This window comes from Macaca fascicularis, chromosome 2, assembly GCF_037993035.2.
Source record: "Macaca fascicularis isolate 582-1 chromosome 2, T2T-MFA8v1.1".
Lineage (NCBI taxonomy): Eukaryota > Metazoa > Chordata > Mammalia > Primates > Cercopithecidae > Macaca > Macaca fascicularis.
Window position 1 is genome coordinate 163361717 of NC_088376.1, and position 27019 is coordinate 163388735.

At 47.6% G+C, this 27019-nt stretch overlaps 1 protein-coding gene and 1 pseudogene across 2 annotated transcripts in view; both read right to left on the reverse strand.

Moving 5' to 3' along the window:
- NR1I2 (nuclear receptor subfamily 1 group I member 2) overlaps positions 1–27019 on the reverse strand; it is a 32919-nt gene that overhangs the window by 2803 nt on the left and 3097 nt on the right. For both annotated transcript variants that reach the window (XM_005548054.5, XM_005548053.5), the window contains exons 2-8: positions 8809–9027; positions 6065–6198; positions 4521–4708; positions 2974–3248; positions 804–946; positions 486–602; positions 90–195 (exon numbers count right to left, since the gene is read on the reverse strand). In XM_005548054.5, the coding sequence (XP_005548111.3) occupies positions 90–195; positions 486–602; positions 804–946; positions 2974–3248; positions 4521–4708; positions 6065–6198; positions 8809–8840 (995 nt within the window). In that variant the 5' untranslated portion in view covers positions 8841–9027. The remainder of the gene's footprint in view (positions 1–89; positions 196–485; positions 603–803; positions 947–2973; positions 3249–4520; positions 4709–6064; positions 6199–8808; positions 9028–27019) is intronic.
- On the reverse strand, positions 21812–23508 carry LOC135969568 (prohibitin 1 pseudogene; annotated as a pseudogene).

Below are 27019 nucleotides of genomic sequence, written 5' to 3' on the forward strand. Positions count from 1 at the left end.
ACCCTCTGGCTGTGAAGCCTTGGGCAATTTCCCTGAACCTTGGCTCCCTCACACCACCCTCACGGGTCCTCACCCCCTGCTGTGCTCACCTGTGAGCAGGCTGGGGCCGATTGCATTCAATGTAGGACTTCAGAGTAATAGCGTATTGCTCCTGCAGCTGGTCCACCACGCGGTGCTGCACCACACCTGGGCGGTCTGGAGGGGAGGGGAGGGAGGTGTGGTGCAAGATCATGAGGCAAAGACAAGCTCAGTCCAGCCCAGAGTCAGGGCATTGCTCACCAACCACATTCCAGAGCTGGAGTCACCCAGGCAGGGAAGTGAGGGAAGACCAGGGCTGGGCATCACCCACTGACCCCAGGAGAAGCCAGCGACAGCCCCCATCCTGGCTGCACAGTGAATGAGGAGCAAGGCCATGGATTGGGACCTTCCCTGGGGAGGGCAGATAAGGCTGGGGGAATGTCAGGCAACCTAGGGGAGACCCTCACCTGGGGAGAAGAGGGAGATGGCCTGCATCAGCACATACTCCTCCTCGTGTAGCTGCAGCTTCTTCAGCATGTAGTGGAATTTCAGCATGGGCTCCAGCAGAAGTTGCTGGAAACCACCTGTGGATGGTAACAGGATGGAGGGGCAGCTTCTCAGCAACCTGACCAAGATCCTGTCATCCCTCACCAATATCTTGTTTTCCACCATTCCATCTTCCTGCCCTGCCCTCCCAGAACCTGCATATCCTGGCGTAGCTCCCTTCCTCCCACAACTGCAGTGTTTCCCTCCCTCTGCCAGGGCAGGCAGGCTCTCTCGGGCACCTGCAGGGTCTTCCAAGCAGTAGGACAGCCGGCCACACTCCCAAGTTCCAGTCTCCGCGTTGAATACTGTGTTGAATCTCAGCTGGCACAGCTCAAAAGTGGCCCCCTTCAGTAGGGAGATCTGGTCCTCGATGGGCAGGTCCCTGGCAGCAAGGATGGGGAGGGGAGGACAGCTCCCTGGGAGGCGGCCCACAGGCCAGCCCCAGCTGCCATCCCATAATCCGGAAGTTGGGGGCGAGAGGAAGAGGGAGAATGGCTCCTTTCCCTGAGGATGACTGTGGCTGCTGTCTGGCTGCCTCTCATCTCTCCCCTCACAACCCAGCAGACAGCTCTGTCCCCCAGCATCTTCTCCTCCCCTGCTACCTCTGGGAACTCCACCCACTGAGCTTGGCATCCAGGTCCCTTACAGCCTGGCCCTATCTCCTTCAACTCCTATACAACTCCTGACCTACACCCAGTGCTTTGGCTTCTAGTCCCTGGCCGCCTCCTTTCTGCCTCAGTTTCCCCCCTTGGAATGACTGCCCCTTTAGTAGATCCTGCTAGCCCCTCAAGCCAAGCTATGTCTTTGCTCCTCTCAGAAGTCTTTCCAGAATGCAGTCTCCCCTCTCCAGAGTGCAAGTGCCGCCCTTTTGGCCTGAGCTCCAGCAGTGGGGATGTTTGCTTCCTGCGGTCAGTGTTGGGTTTAAGGTGCACACACGTATTTCTACTGTTTCCCTGCAGCCCAGATGCCTGCAGCCCCAGTCCTATCACCGGAGCACAGGCCTCACCATGGAGGTGGCTTAACAAGCCTCTGAGATTATGGTTACACGGATACCCTTCTGGTCCTGCAGGGACCACTCCCTCCCAACCTGGGAGGGACCCCCACCTCCCCAGTAAGGAGGCATTCCTTACAAGAAAGAAGCGTCACAGCCTGAGAGGGAGGCTGCTTACTCTGGGTTGTGAGGAAACACTACCTCTGGCCTTGGCCTCTTTGGGAATTCCGGCCCTGAGCTACTGGCACCCATCCTTCTTTTAGATCCGTAACACTGAGCTACAAATGCCACGGAATTGATCTTGTTCTTCTGTGCCTTCCCATTGCCTGGCTTAGGACCCGGCATCGAGCTGGCTTTGGTACTTCCAAATCTACCCTCCACCATGGATTAGCTGTGACCTTGTACAAGTTTCTTATCCTCGGGGAACCTCAGTTTCTATCTGAGAATGAAGACGGCAGTGACACCTGGGTCACTGTGCTCAACATTGGTGGCCATGAGAAATAGCAAGTGGGGAGCCCTGGTGTTAAATTGTCAGTCACTGGATTTCACCAAGATCTTCTAATGTCCACATTTATAAGTAGGCTTCTCTCCCTGCCCCTTTAAGCTAATTTGCCACCATCTGAACCCCATTCCAAACCTGCTGTCAGCATCACCCCGTTAAATAAGTCATGCATGACTCCTACAGGGCCAGAGAAGCACCTCTGGGCTCCCAGACCATAACCTACCCTCAACCTGCTGAAGACACCAGGAGCTTCTGGCGGGTGTGTTTCAGCCCCGCTTGACCAGGCTTGGCAGGGCAAGGTGGCCTACCCAAGGACAGATACACCTGGCACCATCCCTAACCCTAAGATTGCAGACATATTCTGGGGCTGTGGTTCCTGCCACCCCAGGAAGTTCCCATGTCTCCCACTAACCCCAGTTGCCCCGTGGTTGTTGCCTCCATATCTAGCTCTGGGGAGACCTGACCCTTGAGCTCTGAGGACCACCCACCCTCCCCACGGCCTTCGCAGTCTTATCTTGTCTATTTCTCTCATTCTTTGGTCTGGAACTGTCAACATGTGATTCCTGCCCCTTTAAGGGAGAGTAGGAAAGGCTATCTGAATGCCCACTCTGTGCTGGGGGCTCTTCAGATGTGTTCTTATTTCACAGAACAGCCCTGCAGGGGAAGCACTGTTAGCTTCCATTGGGCAGGTGGATAGGCAGAGACACTGGCAGGCCCACAGCCACAAAGCTAACCAGCCACACAGCGAGGCCTCTACGTCCCCACAGCACTGGCTGCCCTGGGGGGCAGGGCACAGGAAAAGGAGGGTCTTCTGCCACCAATATCTCCCAAATTCAGGATCTACCCCAGGTCCTTTGAACCTCCTGGCTACTTCCAGTTCCTTTCCACACCCAACCACCCAGTCTCCATGTCCTACCTGAAGTAGGAGATGACTTTGGCAAAGTTGATGATGCCTTTGAACATGTAGGTTGACATGTCAGCCATGTGGGGCAGCAAGGAGAAGATCTCTTTCCCGCCATTGTCGGCTGGGGGTTTGTAGTTCCAGACACTGCCATCCTCCCCCCGCAGCTGCACGGAGACCTTCACAGACCACAGATCTTTCCTGACCTGGTTCCACTTGGCAGCTTCTTCCCTCGATGGGGCCCGCAGAGACTCTGGCATCTCACAGCCACTGCTAAGCACCCCTGGCAGCTAGGACACATGCCAGGAGGCGGAGAGGGGAGAGACAGCACGTGTTTTCATAGACAGGTCCCAACTCAGGCCCCAGCCAAACGTGCACAGCCACAGCTGCAGCCCGAGAGGATGCGCAAATGCAGGCATTCACACCCACATGCACGCATGTGTCCTCACACATACAGACACACAGCCTTTGTTTCTTCTCTCTGGTGTCCTCTACCAGATGAAGGTGCTTTGGGGATCTATGAATCAATGGTCACACACGTCCCTGCTTGGTTAAAATGGAGGGCAAGGGGGACTCCAACCATGGTGTGTCATCCCAAGCATTCCAGATGTTGGGCTCAGGAGACTCAGAAGGTTTAGGGCGCTATGGATGGGAAGAGCAGATCCGAGGTCACTGGGCTCATCCAGTTCTTTGAGCTGGGAAGGGCCACCTGAGATATCTATCAGTGCAAAGGGGAAGGAGGGCACTTGGAGCACAGACATGGCTAATGTGCCTGGGATCAAGAAACACCGGTTCACGAAAGTCACACCCCTCGACAGGTCCTGACCCTGTCCTCATAAAGCCCTGAATGCCAGTCACACTGGGGGACTGCCTAGCTTTCCCTCCACTTACTGCTCAGACCCAGTTCCTACCTGCTTTAAATGAGAGAGCAGCGATTTTCTTTTTTTTTTTTTTTGAGACGGAGTCTCGCTCTGCCGCCCAGGCTGGAGTGCAGTGGCCGGATCTCGGCTCACTGCAAGCTCCGCCTCCCGGGTTCAAGCCATTCTCCTGCCTCAGCCTCCCGAGTAGTTGGGACTACAGGCGCCCGCCACCGCGCCCGGCTAGTTTTTTGTATTTTTTAGTAGAGACGGGGTTTCACTGTGTTAGCCAGGATGGTCTCGATCTCCTGACCTCGTGATCCGCCCGTCTCGGCCTCCCAAACTGCTGGGATTACAGGCTTGAGCCACCGCGCCCGGCCGAGAGCAGCGATTTTCAAACCTGAACCTGCAACAGAATCACCCGGGGATCCTGCCCCTCCCTGGAGCTTCTGATTCAGTTGGTCTGGGGCGACCTGAAAATCTGCATGCTGATGCTGCTGACCCAGGGACCACACTTGGAGAGCCTTTGGGAATGAGACTAAAGCTTTGAGGAGCTCGCACAGACTTAGGGCCAGCTCTGCAAATCTACCCTCCACCACTGATTAGCTGTGACCTCGTACAAGTTTCTTATCCTTGGGGAACCTCAGTTTCTATGTGAGAATGAAGATGGCGGTGACACCTCAGTCACTGTGCAGTTCCTCCTACCCGGAAATTCTTGAAATGGGAGAAGGTAGTGTCAAAGGTTTTCATCTGAGCGTCCATCAGCTCCCTGATCATCATCCGCTGCTCCTCCGTCAGCCCCTGCACTCCGGGTGGCTGAGTCCCGATCCGTTCTCTTTTCTTCCTCTTGATCAAGGCCCGCCTCTCCTCCACGGCTGCGTCGGACATGATCACTGCAGGGACAGCGAGGCTGGCTCAGGCACACGTGCCCCTGGTCAGCCTCCAGCCCCCCAGGGAGCTGCTGCGTAACCCTCTCAAGGCAGCAGAAGGCATTGGGTAAAAGGGAAAGTAATGGTGACAAGCGATTCTCCCCTGTCTGGACTCAAGAGGCCTGTGGGCTCCTCTGGAGTAACACCTGGGTGAGGACAGAGGTGAGGTGCGGCTGGGGTATCGCCCTCTGCAGTGGAGTTTGTGAGGACACTGTGGGGCCCTGGCAAGAGCAAGGGCTTCAGAATCCAAAGGCGCTAGGCTTGAGTGAAAACTTTGCCACTTACTACCTGTGACCCTAAGCAACCTCCTTAACCTCTCCTGCCTTCAGGTTTTTTCTTTGTAATCCAGAGAAACCGTGTTTACCTTGCACTGCTATTAAATGAGACCTTGCATGTAGGGTGCCTAATATAGTTCCTGGTACATAAGAGATGTTCAGTAAATGGCATCTACTGTTATCATTTTTCGGATGAATTATATACCAAGACTCTTCAGAGGTGTCTGGGTCTCCAAGACCCCAGAGAGCTGGGCTACAGCTTAGCAAGAAATAGCAACTCCAGACACTTCATATATAGCCCGGAGCCTTAGGTCTTCTGTGGATTTCGGGAGCCCACTCATGCGTGTAGAGCAAAGCTATGAGGTCCTTGGTGGGGAGAGATCAAGAACGCCTGCCAGCAGCCTAGAGAACTGAAAGAAGCAGCTTTGGGTCCCCTTGTGTTCCATGGAGACAAAAATGCGCTAGAAGCATCTAGCCTTTTCTGCATGAGCCTTAATCTCAGAGTGACCTAGGAGCACAAATATATCAAAGTTAAATAGGTAGAGTGAGAACACCTCCTGTCACCTGTCTGCTAACAGTTCCCCTGTGAAGATCCAGGTCTGGTGCGGATGGTGGGTGCTAGTAGCTATAAAGCGGGGGGTCCTATCACCCATGTGGCTCCTGCTTCCCTCCCCCAGATTCACACCCCTAGCCCCAAATGTGGTTTCAAACCATTACAACAATTATGAAGGGGACAAAAAGAATCATGTAGGAGCAACTGAAGGGAGACAGAGGGCACGCCCTGGCAGGGTTGCCCAGCACACATCCCAGGACGGAGATTACAGACTCCCTCCATCACCCAGCGGGCCGGCTGCAAGCGCTCCCCCAGGTGGCTGCCTGTTGCACACTGACACCAGCTCGCATGTGCACGTGTGTTCACGCCCACACTCGCCGCGCATCTCCACACTCGCCGCGCATCTCCACACTCGCATGCACGCACCCACAGCACGTCTCTACACAGAGCCGTGCACCCCGGCCCCGGCCCGCCCGCTCGCCCACTGCTCACTCTCCTTCTTCATGCCGCTCTCCAGGCACTTGCGCAGCCGGCAGGCCTGGCACTGTCGCCGGGTCTTCCGGGTGATCTCGCAGGCGCCCTTCCGGAAGGGGCACCTAAGGCGGGCGTTGCGTTTCATGGCCCTCCTGTGAGAGAACAGGGAGCAGAAGGGAGGATGCACGGGTGCCCGGGCCCTCCGCCTGGGGCTCCGGGCTACACCACCTTCCTCCCCAGCCCCTACCAACTCGGGGAGGGGGACACTAGCCTTTGCATCCCAGCTGGGTCAGATTTTATGGGAAGGGTGTAGGTGGGCGTCCCTAGAGGTCCAGGACTCGGCTAGAGGGGGCAGAAGCCGGGGAGGAAACCTTTTCTGGCCATTCCCGCAGGAAATGGGACACGTGCTTTTCGCCGGGCCTGCAGCCTCAGAACCACTTTCTGGGACACCTCCGCTCCAAGCCCACCTTCAGCGCCTTCCCTTCCTCCTGAAACACCTGTCCCCTCCTCTTTCACACCCTTCTTACCAGAAAGTTTCCATGGAGATGGGCCTCTTCCTTGATTTCCCCTCCTTAAAGGAGGAAGCCGAGGAAAAATGACCCCAGGAGGGTAAGAAACCACAGAAGCCCCCTGCCGCCTTCCCCAGCTCCCCTTCCAGACTGGGCGGCCAGGGAGGAAGGGGTGAAATATGGGGAAGCTTTTCTACCCTACGGGGCAGCGGCTTCCCCATGGCAGAGTGGATTTCCCTCGTTGACCTAGGGGGCAAGGAGGTCGAACGCCTGGAACAGCAGAGCGTGCAGGCGCGACCCACGGGCCCCGCACTCCCCTCTCTGCGGTGCACAGAGAGGCAATGGGGCAGATGCCTTTTGGAGACTCTGGTACAAGATCACCTCCTCCCAGCCCGGAAGTCCTGCTTGTCCCACAAAAGACACGGTCACTGCAGCCCTACCTTTACTTTCCCCATTTCCACAGCTGGATGGAAAGAAACAATTTCTCCCTTGGCTCTGGCCTCTGAGTCTGGTCCAGAGTGGAAACTGAGGGAAGGCTGGCCCAGGAGCATGGAACAGCCAGGTGGGGCTGCAGAGTTCCCTGAGGGCAGGCCTGGGAAGCTGAGCCAAGCCCGCAGTGACCCGGCAGGGGCAGGTTTGAGCTTGGAGGCCTCGGGCCTCGGACCAGCGACCAGCCCAGGGTCATGTTCTTCACAGACGCCATCCCTGCCTTTTGCCTTCCCAACTGGCCTGGGTAAGAAAGCCCTGATGCTACATCAAAGTCCACCGAGAATGGGTCAAAGGTGAAACCGGGGCTCACACTGATTAAAGGTATGCTATGTATCAGATGCTAGGCTAGGTATTTTGCAGTTTTGTAAATTTAGTTCTCAAACGCTGTGAAATTCATAATCTCATCTGCCTGGCACAGATGAGGGAGACTGAGGCTTGGAGACGATGGATTCCCAGCTGTCCTCTGGGTACATGACAAGCTGAAATTTGAATCCAGGTCTGCCTGATACTGGATTTAGCTTTTGCCCACTACAACATGTTGCCTCTTTCTGAGAGTCCCAGGAATAGTACCCAAACGAGGAAGGGAGAGCAGAAGATTCCCACATGCTGAGGCAGGATGCACAGACACTCCTTGGGCAGCCTCTTCTGTGCCAGCAGCATCTGGAGCTGGTGCAGACGTCCAGCCTCTTCCACGCAGTCACGTGGCGTGTGGCCAGCTCAGGGACGTATCTGCTGCTCTTTGCTAGTGACTAGCTCAGGCATAGGCTGGGCCTGGCTCTAGCCAATGTGAGGGGACTCCTGGGAAAGATTTCCTTACTCTCAAAGCTAAGCCTTTTTGTGCGTCTGCTGAACATCATGACTCCTGCCTGAGCCCCGGCACTGTGCCCCTATAAGGGGAGCCAGACTGCAATGAGAGCTCTCGCGTGGGATGGCTGAAGAGAAAAATGGAAAGAACTGAGCTGCTGAACTCAACCTGGAGGCCTTCACACTTCCTGTTAGGAGAGGTAACGCGTTTTCCTTATTGCCAAACCAATTTGCGATAAAGGTCCTACGACTTGTAGCTGAACCCAGCCTGACACTGCTGATGTGTCTCACCCCTGTTACAACTCATGCAACGCGAATGTTCATTTCTCCCTGGAACCTGCCCTTTTCCATTTGCGTGCCCAGCCACCAGGAAGAACTCGGCAAAGGGCCATCAGGCAGGCTGTCTTGGAAATGCATGAGGGTCCCACATGTGGCTCCTGACATGGGAGCTGCTCCTTGCATACCCTGTGCCCTCCGGAGGGTGCCCCTGGAGGGCTTCCTCACACATGGCTTTCTCTCCTCCCCACCCCTCCCCTCCCTTCGGTCTGCTTCTCTTCCCATGGTCTGAGCATTTATTTTATGCCATTCTTTAGAAAACAACCACCCCAGAAGGCGAATGTGAACACTTGGATTTGGGAGTTTCAAATTCTTTACCTTTCACTGAGTCATTTTCCATTTTATTCAAGAGCACATGGAGAAACCAAGGTATATCTTAATGGAAGGAGACCCTTCCTGGGTAGAACAGGAAGACTGAAGATGAATGATTCCTCTGGGATATCAATGGCTCCCTTGAGACTAATTACAAGGCCTTTGGGTGGGCCACCAGCCCACACTGAACCTGGGGGACAGGTCAAGCTGAGGCCCTGAGACGTTACCCAGTGGGTTAGTGGCAGACCCCAGTTAGGTGTGACCCAGCGTGTCCGTGGTGGCAGGTGGGTGAAGGCTGGTGGGTAACTCTACCTGAAAAAGCCCTTGCATCCTTCACATGTCATGACATTGAAGTGATAACCAGTGGCCTTGTCCCCACATACACGGCAGATTTGGGGACCCCCAACTTCCTCATCTGCGTTGACAGTGGGCTTTCCAGGAACAGACTCTGTGTCCTCACAGTATACAAAGTCAGCATGGTTCCAGCCTTCTTTGGGTCTCACCTCCAGGTTTGCTTCTGGGCCTCTTGGACTAGAAATGAGAAAACCACAGAGAATGAAAAGACCGGACAGGCATGTGTAGAGGCCTCAGAGGAAACACTCTGTCCCTTCCCTGCATCACTCACATGTGGGCCTGTGGACTCAGGAACTGACCTCTCATGGGGAAAAAAAGCAGGGAATGGGGTTGGAATTGTTATAAAGAGAACTGTAATCATGACGTTTTGTACACAAAAATAGAGCCCTGGAATAGAACCTGTGAACAAGGGCATGGCAAAGACAAGGGCAAGAGGGAGGCAGAAATGAGAAGAAAAGAGAGCAGGCTGTCTGGGTCGGATCATGGAGGCCACAGCTGAGTGGACTGAGGTTAGGAGGCCACGACCTGGCCAGAGGTCTCAACGGGGAGCAACTCATGGACAGATTACTTGTTCAAGATGATTTCTGGGATTGGGACATTGAGGGAGGATAGTCCCTCAGGTGGGGTGTGGCCTAAGCTCCCACAAGGAGCTGGAAAGGCTGGGCAGAAGGAGAATTTTCAACTAAGTAGCCAGGCAGATGGGGAAAAAGTGGAGGCGTGGCGGGCAAGATCACAACATGGGAAGAAAAATGGCCTGTGGTCCCAGCAGAGTTGGGGTCTAAGTGGATATTGAAGAACTTGTGCCTATTAATAGAGCTGTGGCTAAGCATGGTGGCTGATGCCTGTAATTCCAGGGCTTCGGGAGGCTGAGGCAAGAGGATTGCTTGAGCCCAGGCATTTGAGACCAGCCTGGGCAACAAAGTGAGATCTCGTCTTTACAAAAAATATAAAAAACAGCCAAGATCGATGTCGTGAGCCTATAGTCCCAGCCACTTGGGAAGCTGAGGTGGGAGGATTTCTTGAGCCTGAGGGTTTGAGGCTGCAGCCAGCTAGAATCGTTCTAGTGCACTCTAGCCTGGGTGACAAAGTGAGACCTCATCTCTAAAAGAAAGAAAAAAAGAAAAAAAAAATGAGCTGTACTCAAAGATGTCCTCCCCAGGCAACTTCCGCCTTGAGAGCATAACCTGAATTCTACTTGGAACAGACATTGAGAATGCTCAGTAGAAATGGGGGACTATACTGTTACTACCATCCCCGAAAGTCTCTCTAGGCGCTGACTGACAAGCGCAGCCACCACCACAAATGATGATCCTTTTTCTAAAGCCAAAATCGAAACTTAATACAATTCTAACACATAAATTTCTGTTTCTAACGTCATGACAGGTGACATCTGACGGTTTCACCTGTAAGAGTAAATAAGGAATTAATCTGTCTCTGACCCTGGCCCTCCATTGCACTGTGAATAAAATACATTGACTGGAAACTTGAACTGAACAGGCATAGGGGAAAATCTCCCTGATTTTTCAAATCATGATCCTGACTTTATGTAGGCTTGCAGACAAAATGTATACTTTAGGTGTTCACAAAAACCTCAAGCCAAAAAGTTGATTTAAGATTTAAAGTGCATTTGGGTTGGGAATTCTCCCACATACCCACAAAAGCAGACAGAAATCCTTTTTTTTTTTTTTTTTTTTTTTGAGACCAAGTCATGCTCTGTGACGCAGGCTGGAGTACAGTGGCTCCATCTAAGCTCACTGCAACCTCTGCCTCCAGGGTACAAGCGATTCTGCTGCCTCAGCCTCCTGAGTAGCTGGGACTACAGGCGCCCACCACCATGCCTGGCTAATTTTTGTATTTTCAATAGAGATAGAATTTCACCATGTTGGTCAGGCTGTTCTCAAACTCCTGACCTCAAGTGATCCACCCCCCTCAGCCTCCCAAAGTGCTGAGATTACAGGTGTGAGCCACCACATCTGGCCAGAAATCCTCCTTTTTGGAGGAACTCACTTTCCACTTTCTAACTAGGCACAAATAATTACCTATAATTTCAAAGAAATATGAGCAAATACTCAGAAGTCATGAATGAAAAGACTGGCACAGCATGATGAGCAAGAATCAGCAAAAAAAAAAAAAAAAAAAAAAAAACCCTTCTAAAATTAGACATGAGAAGATGCCCTGAATTATCAAACACAGAAATGTTTAAATAAGCAGTACAAGAGGTTGAAGACATAAATAAAGAACAAAAGACCATAAAATTGACCAAGCAGATTTGAAAAATGAATAAAAATTTATTATAAAAATCGGAATAAACAAACAACGACTCCTTAAACCAATAATAACAACATCTTGGGAGTTAGGAAAAGCAAAATACGACTAAAATATGGATGGACACAATAACTAAGGTTCTGTATTGTTGAGGGGAAAAAAAGATGGTAAATCTTAGATTTTGATTAGTGAAGTGTGCTTGTTGAAATGTCTAGGGTTATCATTAAAAGCCCAAAAATAGAATGCATAACTTGGAAGCTAATAAAAAGGAAAAAATGGAAGAAAAAAAGTTCAAAAGAAGGCAATTAGAGAGTTAAGAAACTGAAAGGGTAAGACAAATAGAAAATACAGATGTGTGGTAGAAATACCAAATATGGGGCCGGGTGCGGTGGCTCACGCCTATAATCCCAGCACTTTGGGAAGCCGAGGTGGGAGGATCACCTGAGGTTAGGAGTTTGAGACCAGCCTGGCCAACAGGGTGAAACCCCATCTCTACTAAAAATACAAAATATTAGCTGGATGTGGTGGCGGGTGCCTATAATCCCGGCTACTCAGCAGGCTGAGGCAGGAGAATCGCTTGAACCCAGGAGGTGGAGGTTGCAGTGAGCCGAGATCGTGCCATTGCACTCCAGCCTGGATGATAAGAACAAAACTTTGTCTCAAAAAAAAAAAAAAAAAAAAAATGTTGTTAGTTAAATGTAAATATATTAAAAGACACTGTGGGTCTGGATGTAGTGGCTCATGCCTGTAATCCCAGCACTTTGGAAGGCTGAGGTGGGCAGATCACTTGAGGCCAGGAATTCAGGACCAGCCTGGCCAACATGGAGAAGCCCCATCTCTATCAAAAATACAAAAATTCGCTGGGTGTGGTGGCGCATGCCTGTAATCCCAGTTACTTGGGAGGCTGAGGCATGAGAATCACTTGAACCTGGGAGGCAGAGGTTGCAGTGAGACAAGATTGTGCCACTGCACTCCAGCCTGGGCAACACAGCGAGACTCTGTCTCAAAAAAAAAAAAAAAAGCACACTGAGAAAGATGGTTTCAGCACATAGCTGCAGCAATCTTAGGTTCAGGATTAGTATTTTGGGGCAGATTTTGTATTAGAGAATAAGGCATGGAACAGATACCAAAATGGAAACTAATGATTATTCAAACTCAGTGTTTCAGGTCCTTTGTGAAAGATCATTCATTGTCTTAGTGTATTCGGGTTGCCATAACAAAATATCAGAAGCTGAGTGGCTTATAAACAACAGAAATTTATCTCTCATGGTTCTGGAGGCTGAGAAGTCCAAGATTAAGGCACTAGTAGATTCAATGTCTGTGAGAGCCTGCTTCCTGTCATCTATGGCACTTTATCCGTGTCCTCATATAGTGAAAGGGGCTAGCCAGCCAGCTCTTTGGGTCTCTAGGGCTTCTCTCTCTCTCTCTTTTGAAACAGAAAAAAAGGAAAAGAAAAACCTCTGCCACCTGGGCTGGAGTACAGTGGTGTGATTTCAGCTTATTGCAGCCTCTACCTCCTGGACTCAAGCGATCCCCCAACTCAGCCTCCTGGGACCACAGGTGTGTGCCACCATACCCAGCTACTTTTTTTTTTTTTTCATTTTTAGTAGAGACAGGGTTTCCCCATATTGCCCAGGCTTGTCTGCAACTTCTGGGCTCAAGTGATCACCTGCCTCAACCTCCCAAAGTGCTGGGATTACAGGCATGAGCCACCACGCCCCGTCTCTGGGGTCTCATTCATGAGGACACTAACTCAATCACGAAGGTTCCACCCTCATGACCCAGTCACCCCCCAAAGGCCCCACCTTCTAAAGCCATCACACTGGGGATGAGGATTTTAACATATGAATTTGGGGGAAACATAAACATTCAGAACATGGCACTCATTTATTCCTCATAACAATCATCATGACATTTATCATATTCCTCAACAGACATGTGTTGAGAATCTACCATACACCAGATATATTCTGTTATGTATTCCAAATAACTTGGAAGTCACTCTTACGACAAAAACCCAGGGACTTTACAAAACCCTCTAACTGTTCACAAAGAGTGTTCCCAAATCAAAGCGCATCACAGGCAGGCAGAGGAAATTTTATTAGCAGGATAGTATTTCAGGGTCTACATTAGAGGAGAACAACCTCCCTTACGTTTTCAGCATCATTCAGGAGCCATGAGGGATAGCAGCACCTGGGGCAATACAGACAGTAGGCAAAGATTCTGCACATCAATTATGAACTTTGGACAATTGAAGATGGTGAGATGGTGCTTTCTCAGCAATAAATATAAATGCTATTCCCCATAATGGAAGTGACAATTACAACTCGACTACATGATTCACAGGAGAAGCCCAACAGGTGACGTGGACCAAGAAGATAAAAGAAATGTCACCAAAGGACCACAGAAAGGACATTTACTTAAACCATGTCTAATTTACACTTTCCCCAATTTCTGAATGAGGAGATAGTAGAATTAATGCCAGAATCTCATTCCACGGTATTTGTATAACTTTCACTTTGTTTGGCCCAAGTGTTAAGCAAGCCGACTCTGGCACATTCTGTAGTTCCTTCTCTCATATGCCTACGAAACTCCAGCTAGAGAACCCATGACAGCTGTTGTCCAAGGTGGTCCCCAAGGAGCCATGCCCTGAAAGATTCACACCCTTGTGCAGCCCCCTCCTATAGTGAGTCTACGCTGGTCTGTGACTTGCTTAGTTAATAGAATGTGGGGAAGAGACAGTTCTGGGCCTAAGCAGTAAGAAGCCTGGTAGCTTCTACTTTTGTCTTTGGAGAGCCCTAAGCCACTGTGTAACAAAGTCTGGCTACCCTGCTTAGTGACCACCCAAAGAGACCATGCAGAGAGTTCATGTGAAGAGGGAGAGGCCTGAGATCACACCAATGAGACAGGCCCAGCCACCCTAGCCTCCTGGCCATCCTCACCAAACATCAGATGTGTGGGTGAGCCCTCTTGGACTCCCCAGCCCAGTTATGCCTCTAGGTGACTGCAGCTTCGGCCAAGGTCCTGTGGTGCAGAAGAACTCCCCAGCTGAGCCCAGCCAACACAGAAAATCATGTCAGAAAATGAAACAGTGGTGGGTTTAATCCAGTAAGTTTAAGGGAGATTTGTTATGTGGCAAGAAATAATGGAAGCAGAACCCCTGGAGTTGGGTTAGAAATAGATCTGAACTGGGGTGAAGGGGTGCCAGCCAGCAGCTGCAGTCCTGCTCCCGTGTCACTCTTCCATCACTGTTCCTTTACAGAATGTCGCCCTTGGGCAGGAAAATGACAGGGACTGGGTGGCTGGTGTGTGCCAGTTACATCTCTATTTCATGCAAATTTAGTGAGACCAATTAGATGTGTACTTTTAACTGAATACAGCTGTGTTTGCTTCTGAGGGCTCCACCTGCTTCTCAGGGTGCTTAGTAATTGGTGAAGTCTCATCAGAAGAGGGTTGAAAGTATCATCTCCTGTACCGAGTGAAAGTAAAACACTTCTTCAGAGAGGCCTTTGCAAAGATAATTGATTGTAAAATCCAGTATGCAAGGTGAATATTAAAGCTAAGGACTATGTTCTCAGAAAGGAAGAATATAATTCATTTATTTAATAAATGAGTGAATAAATTATCAATGAACTTAGTCTTTCTACATGACTAAACTTGTCAGTTTGCTGAAGGCACCGTAAGTCTGCACTGAGCACACACAGCTCCTCTCCTCTTCAGGTGAGCGATTCATTGACATTATTTAGCTGGTAGGAGGTGGAGCCAGAATCTCAATCCATGTCAGTCTGACTCCAAAACCTGTGTTCTTAATTCAGTGCTATGCTGCATCCTTCACAAGGTTTGTCTTTGAGTGAATGAACTGTTCATTAACTTTCTTCATTTCCATGCCTGCAAACTTTTTCCTAGGTGGTTCACCCCAGACAGGGTCCCTCCATGCCATGGGACTCCTTTAATGTAGCTTTCTGTTCTCAGGCAGGAAGTGATTCCCTAGGACCCTCACTTCTTTTCTTGCCATTTCAGTTCTAGCTATAGAAGAATGGACCAAGGAACCTTGTTGCCACCCTGACCACATCCAGAGTTATCTTGTCCCATACCCTCTGAAGGGCTTGAGCCCAGGAGGTCAAGACCTGCCTGGGTAATATAGCAAGACCCCATTCTCCAGAAAAAGGAAAAAAAAAAAAAGACCAAAAAAAATCATATGATTAATGAAAAGGAAATGGAAGATAATATAGACAAAGAGATGAAGGCAAGAAAAGTTTCAAAGGAGAACTATGATCTATGAAAAAGTAAAAGACCCATAATAGCCAAAATAATGTTGAAAGAGAAGAACAAAGTTGGAGGACTTACGCTTTTTGATTTCAAAACTTACAACAAAGCTAAAATAACCAAGATAATGTGGCATTAGTATAAAGACAGATCTAGAGATTGATGGATCAGAATTGAGATTCAAGAAATAAACCCTTACTGTTATCATTAATTGATCTCTGGTAAAAATGCAAGGCAATTCAATGGAGGAAAGACCAACTTTGCTAAAAAATGGTGCTTGGAAAATTGGATATTCACATGCAAGATGAATTAAAGCTCTTATCTCGTGCCATACAGAAAATTTTACTCAAAATGGATTACAAAATCATAGACCTAAATGTAAGAGCTATAAACTATAAAACTCTGAGAAGAAAACATAGGAATAAGTCCTTATGGTTAGGGAAAGATTTCTTAGATATGACACCAAAAGCATGAAGGCTTCAGGTATTTTACACACACACACACACACACACACACACACACACACACACACACACATATATATTTTTTGAGACAAAGTTTCGTCACCTAGGCTGGAGTGCAGTGGTGCAATCTTAGCTCACCACGGCCTCTGCCTCCCAGGTTCAGGCAAGTCTCCTGCCTCAGTTTCCCGAGTAGCTGGGATTACAGGCACCTGCCACCACGCCCGGCTAATTTTTGTATTTTTAGTAGAGACAGTGTTTCACCATGTTGGCCAGGCTGGTCTCAAACTCCTGACCTCAGGTGATCCACGAGCCTCAGCCTCCCAAAGTGCTGGGATTAGAGGCGTGAACCACCATACCCAGCCTAGTTTTCTTTATAAAGCATATTACTGGTGGCTGATAAGACAGATTGTCATATTACATTAGGAAGACTTATTCTATTCCTGGCTTTTAAAAGTCTTTTTTGTTGTTTGTTTGTGTTTGTTTGTTTTTTAATCAGAAAAAATATGGCACAAAAAAGTTGATAAATTGAACTTCATTGAAATTGAAAATGTTTGTGCTTTTCTATACTATTAAGAAAGTAGAAAGATAAGTCACAGACGGAAATTATTTTTAAAATCACATATCCCATAAGGGACTTGTATTCAGAATATATGAAGAACTCTTACAACTCAATAACAGAAATACAAATAACCCAATTTTAAAATGAGCAAAAGATTAAAATAGATATTTCACCAAAGAAGCTATGAAATGACCAATAAACATGTGAAAATATACTCAAGAATATTGGTTATTAGAGAAAGGCAAATTGAAACCACAAAGAAATACCTCTTACAATACACAACAATGGCTACAAATCAAAAAGACATAAGAATCAGTAATAATGTGGAGAAACTGAGCCCTTATGCACTGCTAGCAGGAGTGTAAAATGGTGCAGCCATTTAAGAAAACAATTGCTCAGTTACTTAAACATAAATTCATCGTAAGTCAGAAATTCCACTTCTACATATCCACCCAAGAGAAATGAAAAGCTATGCCCACACACAAAAATTGTACACAACTGTTCATAGCAGCATTATTCATAATAGCCCAAAACCCAACCCACATAGCCATCAACTGGTTCATGGATCAATAAAATGTGGAATACAACTGGAATACTAATATACAATGAAATTCTACTCAGTAGTTTAAAAGAATGAAGGATACATGCTACAGCACAGATGAACCTTGAAAACATTATTCTAAGTGAAAGAAGTATACTCAAAGACCACATATTGTATAGCTCCGCTTATATTAAACGTCCAGGAAAGGAAAATCCATAGAGAAAGTAGATTTGTGGTTGCCTGTGGCTGACAGTGGAATAGAGAGTGGCTGCAAATGGACAGTAAGTTTCTTTTTGGAGCATAGAAATGTCCTGGAATTAGATTTTAATGATAGCTGCACAAGTGTAAATATACTAAAAGTTATTCAATTGTTCACTTAAATGATTAGACTTTATGATACATAAGCTATCTCTCAATAATGCTATTTTTAAAAATTATCAACTGGACATTTCTGCATATTCCAGAAATTAACTGTATGATATCTGAAATTGACAACTCATTGGATGTTTTACAACAGATTGAACCAGCAAAAGACAGTGATAGTGAATTCAAAATTAGGTCAACAGAAAATATATAAACCGAAGCACAGAAACAAACAAAATAAAGAGCATTAAGAAAAAAACAGGGTGTAAGAGACACATGAAACTCAGTGAAATAGCCTAACATATGTTACAGACACAAGACTGGGACAGAAGCAATCTGGGAACACACATTTGCAAGAAGTTTTTGAAAGTAATGAAAGGAGGATTAAAAACACACATACCTCCCCACACACCTACCCACACATCATAAAATTGCTGGAAATCGATGACAAGAAAACTAATCTTACAAATACCCAGAAAAAAAAAATTAACCACAAATAAATAAAAATAAGATTAATGGTTGACTTTTCAGTTGAAATTGTAACACAGAAAAGACAATGGGTTGATATCTTTATTGCTGTCCAAGAATTTGACCAACAGTTTAATTATCCTTCCATTGTGAAGGCGAAATAAAGACATTTTCAGACAAAGACTGAAGAATTTTTTTGCCAGCAGATACTTGCGTTACAAGTAATAACAAAGAAAGTTATCCTGGCAAAAGCCAGTGGGGAGCATGGAACTTCAGGAGGGAATGTGGAGAACTAAAAAGGGTAAATATATGGGTGCATATAAAACAATATTGAAGGTTTAAAACTACAATAATAATAATGTCCTGTATATGCTATATTTTAGAGAGATGTATGTATGTATCTGTGTGTGTAGATATGTATATATAGAGAATTGAAATAGTGATGAATTTGGGGTTGGAATTAGTTTCATTTTCTCCTCTATAATTGTCTGTATTTCCTCAGTTTTCCCTGTCCTCTTTAGAGTAAGAGTCTGATGGCTGAATGCCTGGAGGCTGGCATCCCAGAGCACCACTTCAACAGCTTGAAGAAGGAAGTATGGTGGACACAGAGGAAGGGCCGGGACACCTCCTGCCTGGCCCACTGAGCTCTCCCATAAACAGGCTGTTCCTGCTGCTTCCTCACGAGGCCATTTCCTTTCTGCGAAATGCTGATTTTCTGTATAAGATCCCCTGTGTTTGGGGGCAGTGGAGAATAAGAATGAGAAGGGGACACACACACACACACACACACGCATACACACACACGTCTTTGTGCTGTTACTTCATTTGCTAAGAGGTCCCAAATCCCCTATTCAAGGGAGAAGGGAGGTCTTCCATGAACGACACACACATAAACACGGGAATGACTGACTGTGACCACACAGGACCCAGCTGGCAGGCAGCCTCCTGGAGGTCAGAGGACTTTGGTTTTTGCTCCTGGCAGGGAGATATAGTGGGCATTGTCTTGTTGTCATAGTCAGGAGGCCAGGTCCTAGCCCTTGCCACTGATGTTGAACTAACTCGCTTTACTCACTAACTGCTTTATGCTTAGTGCCCCTACAATAAAATGGAAGCTGCTAAGAGAGGCTGACATGGCCTTGGGCATGAAGAGGAAGAGGAAGAGGAGAGCACGCTGCTGCAGGGGCTGTTGCCATAGACAGATCTGGCAGGGCAAGAAGTGAGGGGAGAGGAGGTGGGGAGGAACCAGAAAAGCAGATGCCACTCTGAGGCTGGCCCAGGGGAAGCCCCCAGGAGAGCCTGCCCTCCAGAGAAGACAAGTGTGAAGGTGGAGGGAAAGAAACTAAGAAGAGCAGTGCAACTGGAGATAGCAATGGAGGGGAATTTGAAATAAAATCAGTGTGAAGTTTCTCCTACAGAAAGAGCAAGGCTCCCAGGAGTATGTAGAGAGGAGAGGAATAGAGTTGGAAGGGAAGGGAAAAGGGGAGAGCAGTACAAGACTTGAGAGAGCTCAGGGCTGGACAACGGAGCAAGGAAGGGATGCAAAGGAGCCTTGAGGATTAGAACTAGACAGAACCTGCTGGGTGGGCCTTGATCAACGGAGGACAGTGAGTTCCAAGGAGGCTCAACACAGGGACTCTTGCAAGTCCCCTGTCTTGGGGCTGGGAAAGAAGTCAGGGAGAAATTTCAGGTTGTGTCAGGCTGAATGAGACCCTGCTTCAGTTCCAGGGACCTGGGGTTTTCTGATCAACAGGGGATTAAGCCGTGAAGTGTGGCACACTTGGTGTGAGTGTTTAAATCATGTGAGATGATTCAGTGGTACAGGGTAGATCACAACTACAAACTAGAAAAAAATCACAAAGTTGAGCATGTTCCTCTCCCTGTAGAAGAGACACGAGGAAGGGAAGGACTAAAGGGAGGTGCTGGGAGGAGACTTTGTGCCTTGGGGGAAAGTGAGAGGCAGGGAGGTGATCCACTAGTGACCTTTGGAGTCAAATATTTAGACACTAGGCATGAGAACACGGGTGAGTGCTACAGATACATCTGAGCCAACAGGCCAGGAATTGGAATTGGGTACAGACATGGGAAGTGGTCATCTTTAGTGCTAGAAAGAATGAAATGATCAGTAGAAGGTGCAAGACACTGCCTATTAGGTTGGGAAGTTTAGTGACAACGTAGGGCAAAGGAGAAAACCCCACTATATATTGCCAGCAAAATACTAGAAAGGGGATGATCTACGGGAGAGAAGCCTTGTCAGGGCGTGGTGGGATATAGTTTGATAAACACGGAGAGAGGGAAAACTAAGTCAGTGAGAATGGGGGAATTGTAGTTTAGAAAGAGTTAAGAAGCAAAGTGAAAGAAATTCAAGCAAAAGAACAGAATCCGGCCTTGACTATTTCCAGGCACAGGGAGGTGGCAGCATTAGATGAGGAAGGAGGATTAATGGGGAGCCCAGAGAAACTGCAGGTGATGGGCATGTTTCTTAAGAGAGTAGGAGAAAAGAAGAGGGATGCTAGCCATGCAGCAGCTAGGGAAGAGTCACAGGTAAGGGCAGACACACAGCAGTGCTGTGTGGTCGTAAACAAGGGAGGCGGGGCTGACTGGCTGAGCAGAGCAGGAGACTGAAGGAGCTCAGAGTACGCCTCAGAGCCCTTTTATCTCCCTCTCCTGCCCCACCCTCTTCCTGTCCCCCTGCAGGCACGCAAAGCTTGTCTGTTACCGAGGCATCCCTTATGGTCTGCCTACGTTGCACTTTGCCCTGCTAAAGGACTCTGCAGGGTCACAGGCTGGGGAGAGTCGCTGTCTGGGACACAGCTAGTCTCCACTTCCGCACTTGCCCAGCTCCCTTATTGGCCTGTGCACGGACCAGCCCCAGCCAAGAGCCACCTCCCCAGCTAGTGGTGTTTGGAAGAGAAATTTCATCTATGTCAGGCCTCTGAGGCCGAGCTAAGCCATCATATCTCCTGTTTACATCCAGGTGGCCTGAAGCAACTGAAGATCCACAAAAGAAGTGAAAAGAGCCTTAACTGATGACATTCCACCATTGTGATTTGTTTCTGCCCCACCCTAACTGATCAATGTACTTTGTAATCTCCCCCACCCTTAAGAAGGTTCTTTGTAACTCTCCCCACCCTTGAGAATGTACTTTGTGAGATCCACCCCCTGCCCGTAAAACATTTCTCCTAACTCCACGGCCTTTCCCAAAACCTGTAAGAACTAATGACAATCCCACCACCCTTTGCTGACTCTCTTTTCGGACTCAGCCCGCCTGAACCCAGGTGAAATAAACAGCCTTGTTGCTGACACAAAGCCTGTTGGTGGACTCTCTTTACACAGACACCTGAGTGGCAAGGATTGAGGCTGTTCATTTTCCTTGTGGTAACTCTGGAGGGGAAAAAGTGGACTTTGGCTAGGAGAGAATGGTGGGCAGCAAGGTTCTGGAGTTACAGTGAGATCTGATTGTGTTAGTCCATTTTGTATTGCCACAAAGGAATCGGAGGCTGGGTAATTTATGAAGAAAAGAGGTTTGTTTGGCTCATGCTTCTGAAGGCTGTACAAGCACGGCACCAGCGTCTGCTTCTGGTGAGGTCTCAGGAAGCTTCCAAGCATGGTGGAAGGTGAAGCGGGAGCCGGCACATCACATGGCAAGAGGGAGCAAGAGAGAGAGGAGGAGGTGCCGGGCTCTTTAAACAACCAGCTTTTGTATGAACTAAGCGTGAGAATCACTCATTACCGAGGGTACCAAACCAGTCATGAGGGATCTACCCCCATGACCAAACACCTCCCACTAGGCCTACCTCCAACACTGGAGGTCACATTTCTTTTTGTTTGTTTTTTATTTTTGAGACGTAGTCTTGCTCTGTCAACCCACTCTGGAGTGCAGTGGCATGATCTTGGCTCACTATATCCACTGCCTCCTGGGTTCAAGCGATTCTCCTGCCTCAGTTTCCCGAGTAGCTGGGATTACAGGATTACAGGCATACGCCACCACGTCCGGCTAAATTTTGTTTTTTGTTTTTTTTTTTTTTTTTTTAGAGATTTGAAGTGATTTTATCTTTATTTCCTTCACTTTAAGCCAATCATGAAATTTCACAGTGATTTCTGGGGTGGGGGCAGAAGGAAGGCAGTGTTAAGAATCATCGGGCCTGTGGCCCAGTTGGCCCGCGGAGGTGCAGGCAGGGTGGGCCCTCACTGGGGCAGCTGGAGGGGCACGGACTGCCCCACCGGCAGACTGGTGATGTTCCAAGAGTGAGAGAGCTGGTACGTGATGTCCTCTGCAGCTTCCAGCTCGCACAGCTCCATCAGGCCATCCCCTGCAGTGGCCAGTGAGTGCTGGCCCTCTCTGCTTCCTGCTGAGCCACCTGTTTGGCTTCCACTGCTTCTGTGAACTCCTTCCTGAAGGTCAGATTGTCAAGGACACATCGTCCAGGATGAGCCCAAAGGTGGCTGCTTGCTCTGTAAGGTTGTCGCTCACCTGCCTGGAGACCAGCTCTCTCTGGGTGATGAGTTCTCCAGCATCAAAGCGAGCCACCACTGACTTGAGGCTCTCAGCAGTGATGGATGGCAGCACACGCTCATCACAGTCTTCTCCGATGCTGGTGAAGATGCGAGGAAGCTGGCTAGTGACAGGCCCAAAGAGGACGCAGAGTGTGATGTTGACGTTCTGTAAATCCTTGCTACCAGTGATGACTGGCACATTACGTGGTTGAGAATGGTGGTCAAAGATAATCGGTTTCTGTACCCACGGTATGAGAAAGTGAGTTCTTTCCCCTACCACAATGTCCTGTACTCCACAGAACTGGTCAAAGATGGCAGCTCTGTGCCCAGCATCCATGTTATATAAGGCAGAGTTCACCATGCCTCCTGCAACAGCTAAGGCCAGCCCAAACTTGCTGATGGACTCAAACACTTGGCAGCTATGTTTTCTTCTTCTGAACCCTCTCACACTGGCTTCCACTCTGACCTCCACATCTAATTTTTGTATTTTTAGTAGAGACGGGGTTTCATCATGTTGGCCAGGCTGGTCTCAAACTCCTGACCTCAGGTGATCTGCCCGCCTTGGCCTCCCAAAGTGCTGAGATTGCAGTTGTGAGCCACTGCGCCCGGCCTGGAGGTCATATTTCAACATGAGATTTGGAAGGGACAAACCATCCAAACCATATCACTGACTTTGACAAGAGACCTATCAAATAACTGTTTTTTAGGCCAGCGATGATCAAGGAATGCTTTTGATAGAAAATGGTATTACTTCCTTCCTCCATCGGAAGAAGACAGGTGTGTCACATGAGCTGTCAACATTGGTGAAGCAATTACACAAGGGGACAAATGGTGTTACATACAAGTGTTCACAGCCTCCCACCTCTCCTTGTGCAGGAGACTCTCACAGATGTTAATCCAGCCTGACCTTGCAGGAGGAGGCCACTGTGGAGGCCAAGCCCACCCCAAACCTGTTCTTAGAGGAGCTCCTGGTGCCCAAACAAAGGGTCCATAGACCTTCTGGGGCCTGTGAAGAATGGTGTAATTGTTCTGTCCCAGGGACAAGTAATTCCCTGACCCATTTGGATCCTCTTCTTGTGAGTCTAGATGTCAGACATACAGACAGAGCTAAGTTATAAGGTCTGCTGGCTGGACTGCTGTCTAGGGGGCTGCCATATTCAAAGGCACCAAAACATTATTGGAACGAATCAGAAATCAGGTGAATTTTAAATTGCCTCTTTTCCTACCAAAGCAGTCATCACCCTGAAGTGGAGACTTAAAACACTCCTTGACAATACAGACTAGTATCTGCACGGTGCTCAGGGACACTCACATGCCTGTCACACAGGGCCACTCCAGCCAACCCAACCCTGAGGACAGCACATTGAAGTTGGCAGACAGAGCCAGAAATGGAATAATATGTGGTGTAGGGCTGCTTGCAAGAAAGAAATGTACTGTTTTATTATGTAAACACTTAAACATGCCTTCCAAGAAGTTGTGTGGTTTGGAAAATTACACAGAATAAATTACTTATTTTGACCATAAAGAACATAGTACATATTTAAAAGAACATCACTTGCCAACAAGCACATGAAAAAATAACATCACTAATCATAAGGCAAATGCAAATGGAAACCATAATGAAACATCACTTTATACTCCTTAGGATGGCTGCTATCACATAAACAGAAAATAACAAGTGTTGACAAGGCTGTAGACAAATTGGAACCCTGGACTCAGGTGGTAGGAATGTAAAAATGGTGTAGCCATTATAGATAACAATATGGCAATTTCTCAGAAAACTGAAATAGAATTATCATATAATTCAGCAACCATTTCTGGGTGTATATCCAAAAAGAACTGAAATCGGGGTCCTAAAGAGTTATTTGTACACTGATGTTCACAGCAGCACTATTCACAATAGACAAAACGTAGAAGCAACCCAAATTTCATCAACTGATGAATGGATAAACAAAACATGGAACATACTACAATGGAATACAGTCAGCCTTGAAAAAAAAAGAAAATTCTAACACATGCTACAATACGGATGAACCTTGAGGATATTATGCTAATTGAAATAAGCCAGTCACAGAAAGACAAATACAAGGTATAGTAGTCAAACTCATGGAAGCAGAAAGTAGAATGGTGGTTGCCAGGGTCTGTGGGGCAAGGGGAATGGGGGTTGTTTAATGAGTAGAGTTTCCATTTTAAAAGATGAAAAACCTCTGGAGACTGGCTGCACAACGATGCATAATATATATATAATCATCCCACTATCTCCAAGATACACATACACACGCACCACACACACACACAAACATACACACACACACACACACATATTAATGGCAGAATTGGCCAGAGGATAAAGAGAAAAAAGCAGGTAAGGGGAATGTAATGCAAGAATACTGAATTTCTAAGATGCAGGCAAGTGATGCCTATAAAACCATTGATGCTGTTCAGTGAAGGGAGATGTTTGGTGAGTTTAACTCACATTTGCACAAGTTTTGCTGTTTACAAAATCATTTCAAAATTGCAACTTCATGTCGAGGTGCCTGTGAGGAAGGCAGGGCAGGATTTATCCCAAGTTGAACAAGTGAGTTGGGGGCAGAGCCGTTCTTATTATCCCTTTTGCAAATGAGGAAACAGGGGCTCTGGGGTGTGTTCTAGTTCATGAAGTCAATTAATGACAGAACTTTTTTTTTTTCTTTTGAGGCAGTCTCACTCTGTCCCCTAGGTTGGAGTGCGGTGGCCTGATCTCTACTCACTGCAACCTCCACCTTCCGGGTTCAAATGATTCTCATGCCTCAGCCTCCAGAGTAGCTGAAATTACAGGTTGTGTGCCACCATGCCTGGATGATTTTGTATTTTTAGTGGAGACGGGGTTTCAACATGTTGGCCAGGTTGGTCTCAAACTCCTGACCTCAAGTGATCCACCTGCCTCGGCCTCCCAAGTTGCTGGGATTACAGGCGTGAGCCACCATGCCTGGCCAGAACATCTTTTCTTTTCCTTTATTCTGATTCTTCCTGTCAAGTAAATAGATACATGACGCAAGTTGTTTTTTCACAGAATTCATGGGGACAAAATGAGGCTATATGTTTTAAATTCTTTATGAAACAAATCAAGTATTGTAAACAAAAGTCTCCTCATTGGCCCTGGCATGCACAGGCCTCCACAGGAAACTCAGATAGCCGAAGTCACAGTTTGTGAATTCAAGAAAGTGAAGTCAGCTGCTATTTTCAGGGGGCCATAAATGAAAATTGACCTTTATGCTTCCTGGGACTTGGTCATCAGATCCAAGAGGTCAGAAGGTTCCTAGACACACATCAGGGTTGAGAGCTGGTTATCAGCCCAGGTCATAAGTACACACAGTACCCTCCTCCGATATTTAACAGGACACAGCGGCCTCCGAGTTAACTGCCTATGTCTTATCAATGCATGTGTAGTGCCAGTATTGCCTGTAGTTTTATAGTTTGACCCTTTGGAACTTACACAGATCCAGGAAAATTAGGATTTAGGATTTGGGTATGCCTCTTTATGTCAATTTCCAGTTGGGTATTCAGTTTGTCATATCGATGTTTCATAGAGGTTCAGGAGGTGTTGCAGAGAACTTTTCCCAGCCCCCTTCAAGTTGTGCCACCTAAAAGGCCCCTGTATGCAAGAGGGGTCCCCTACACATTCCTCCCGTCCTGCCCAGGTTGTGCCCAGGACACCAATATCTGAAGTGTGAGGACAAGAGTCTAATGGCTCAGCGAACAGAACATGGCAACCACACTAAGAATTTGAATTAATGTTGTCCACATTCCCTCAATTTATTGTTCTTTTTAATGGAAAAATCATGAGTCTGCATTCCAAGGGTCCTAGTGGCCATTGGGTCACCTCTGCTTCCATCACCCTTGGGATGAGTTATATAATTAGCTATGGAAATATGATAAGGAAATTGATAAATGCTGAAAAGCATTTAATAAAACTCAATATTCATTCATGATTAAAATTCTTGGTTAACCAAGAGGAATGGAAGAGAGCTTCACTAAACTGATATAGAATAGTTACTAAACACTTTTACTATGTATCTTATTGGAGAAGCATTAGAATCAATCTCATTAAAATAAAAAATAAAGATTTTATTGCTGGCACTATGATGGAGAAGGTGGTTAGAGAAAATTCTCCTGGTATACAGCACCTAAAAATACTGGATAAATTTGTAAGAATGTCATCTTTCATGCAGGATTGAGCTGGTAGGAAAGTAAAGGAAGTCTCAAGAGGCCAAAATTTATAAGATTATGTTAAGCCAGAGGCATGAGAAAGGGGAGGCATGATTATCCTGGGGTTTTCTGGACTCCTGTAGGCCTGGAGCCTGGATTTTAATGGTAGAATAGGAGACAAAGCCTGGGGACCAACCAGATCATAGACTATAAACTCAAGATCCCCTAAGGGTGACATTGTCAGTAGGAACCACAGAGGGAGACAGGTGTATCCCAGGCCTTCTCAGCCTTGGCTCTGGGTAGAGCAAAAAGAAAAGACTCCTTTGAGATTCTTAACAACAGGCCTGCGATCAAGTAAGTTTGGGTCAGAATTCACACTATTTGTGTGGTCAGTAGACCCCAAGCTTATGGTGGTCCCAGTTAGTTCTGTCCTCAGGTTCCTGGCAAAAGCAAAAATAAATCCTCTAGAGGAAAACAGTTTCGATCTCAATGAATCCCAAAGAGAAGGTTCCAAGAAAAATAAGTTCATAGTACAAAATAAAAATGGAAATGAGGAACATG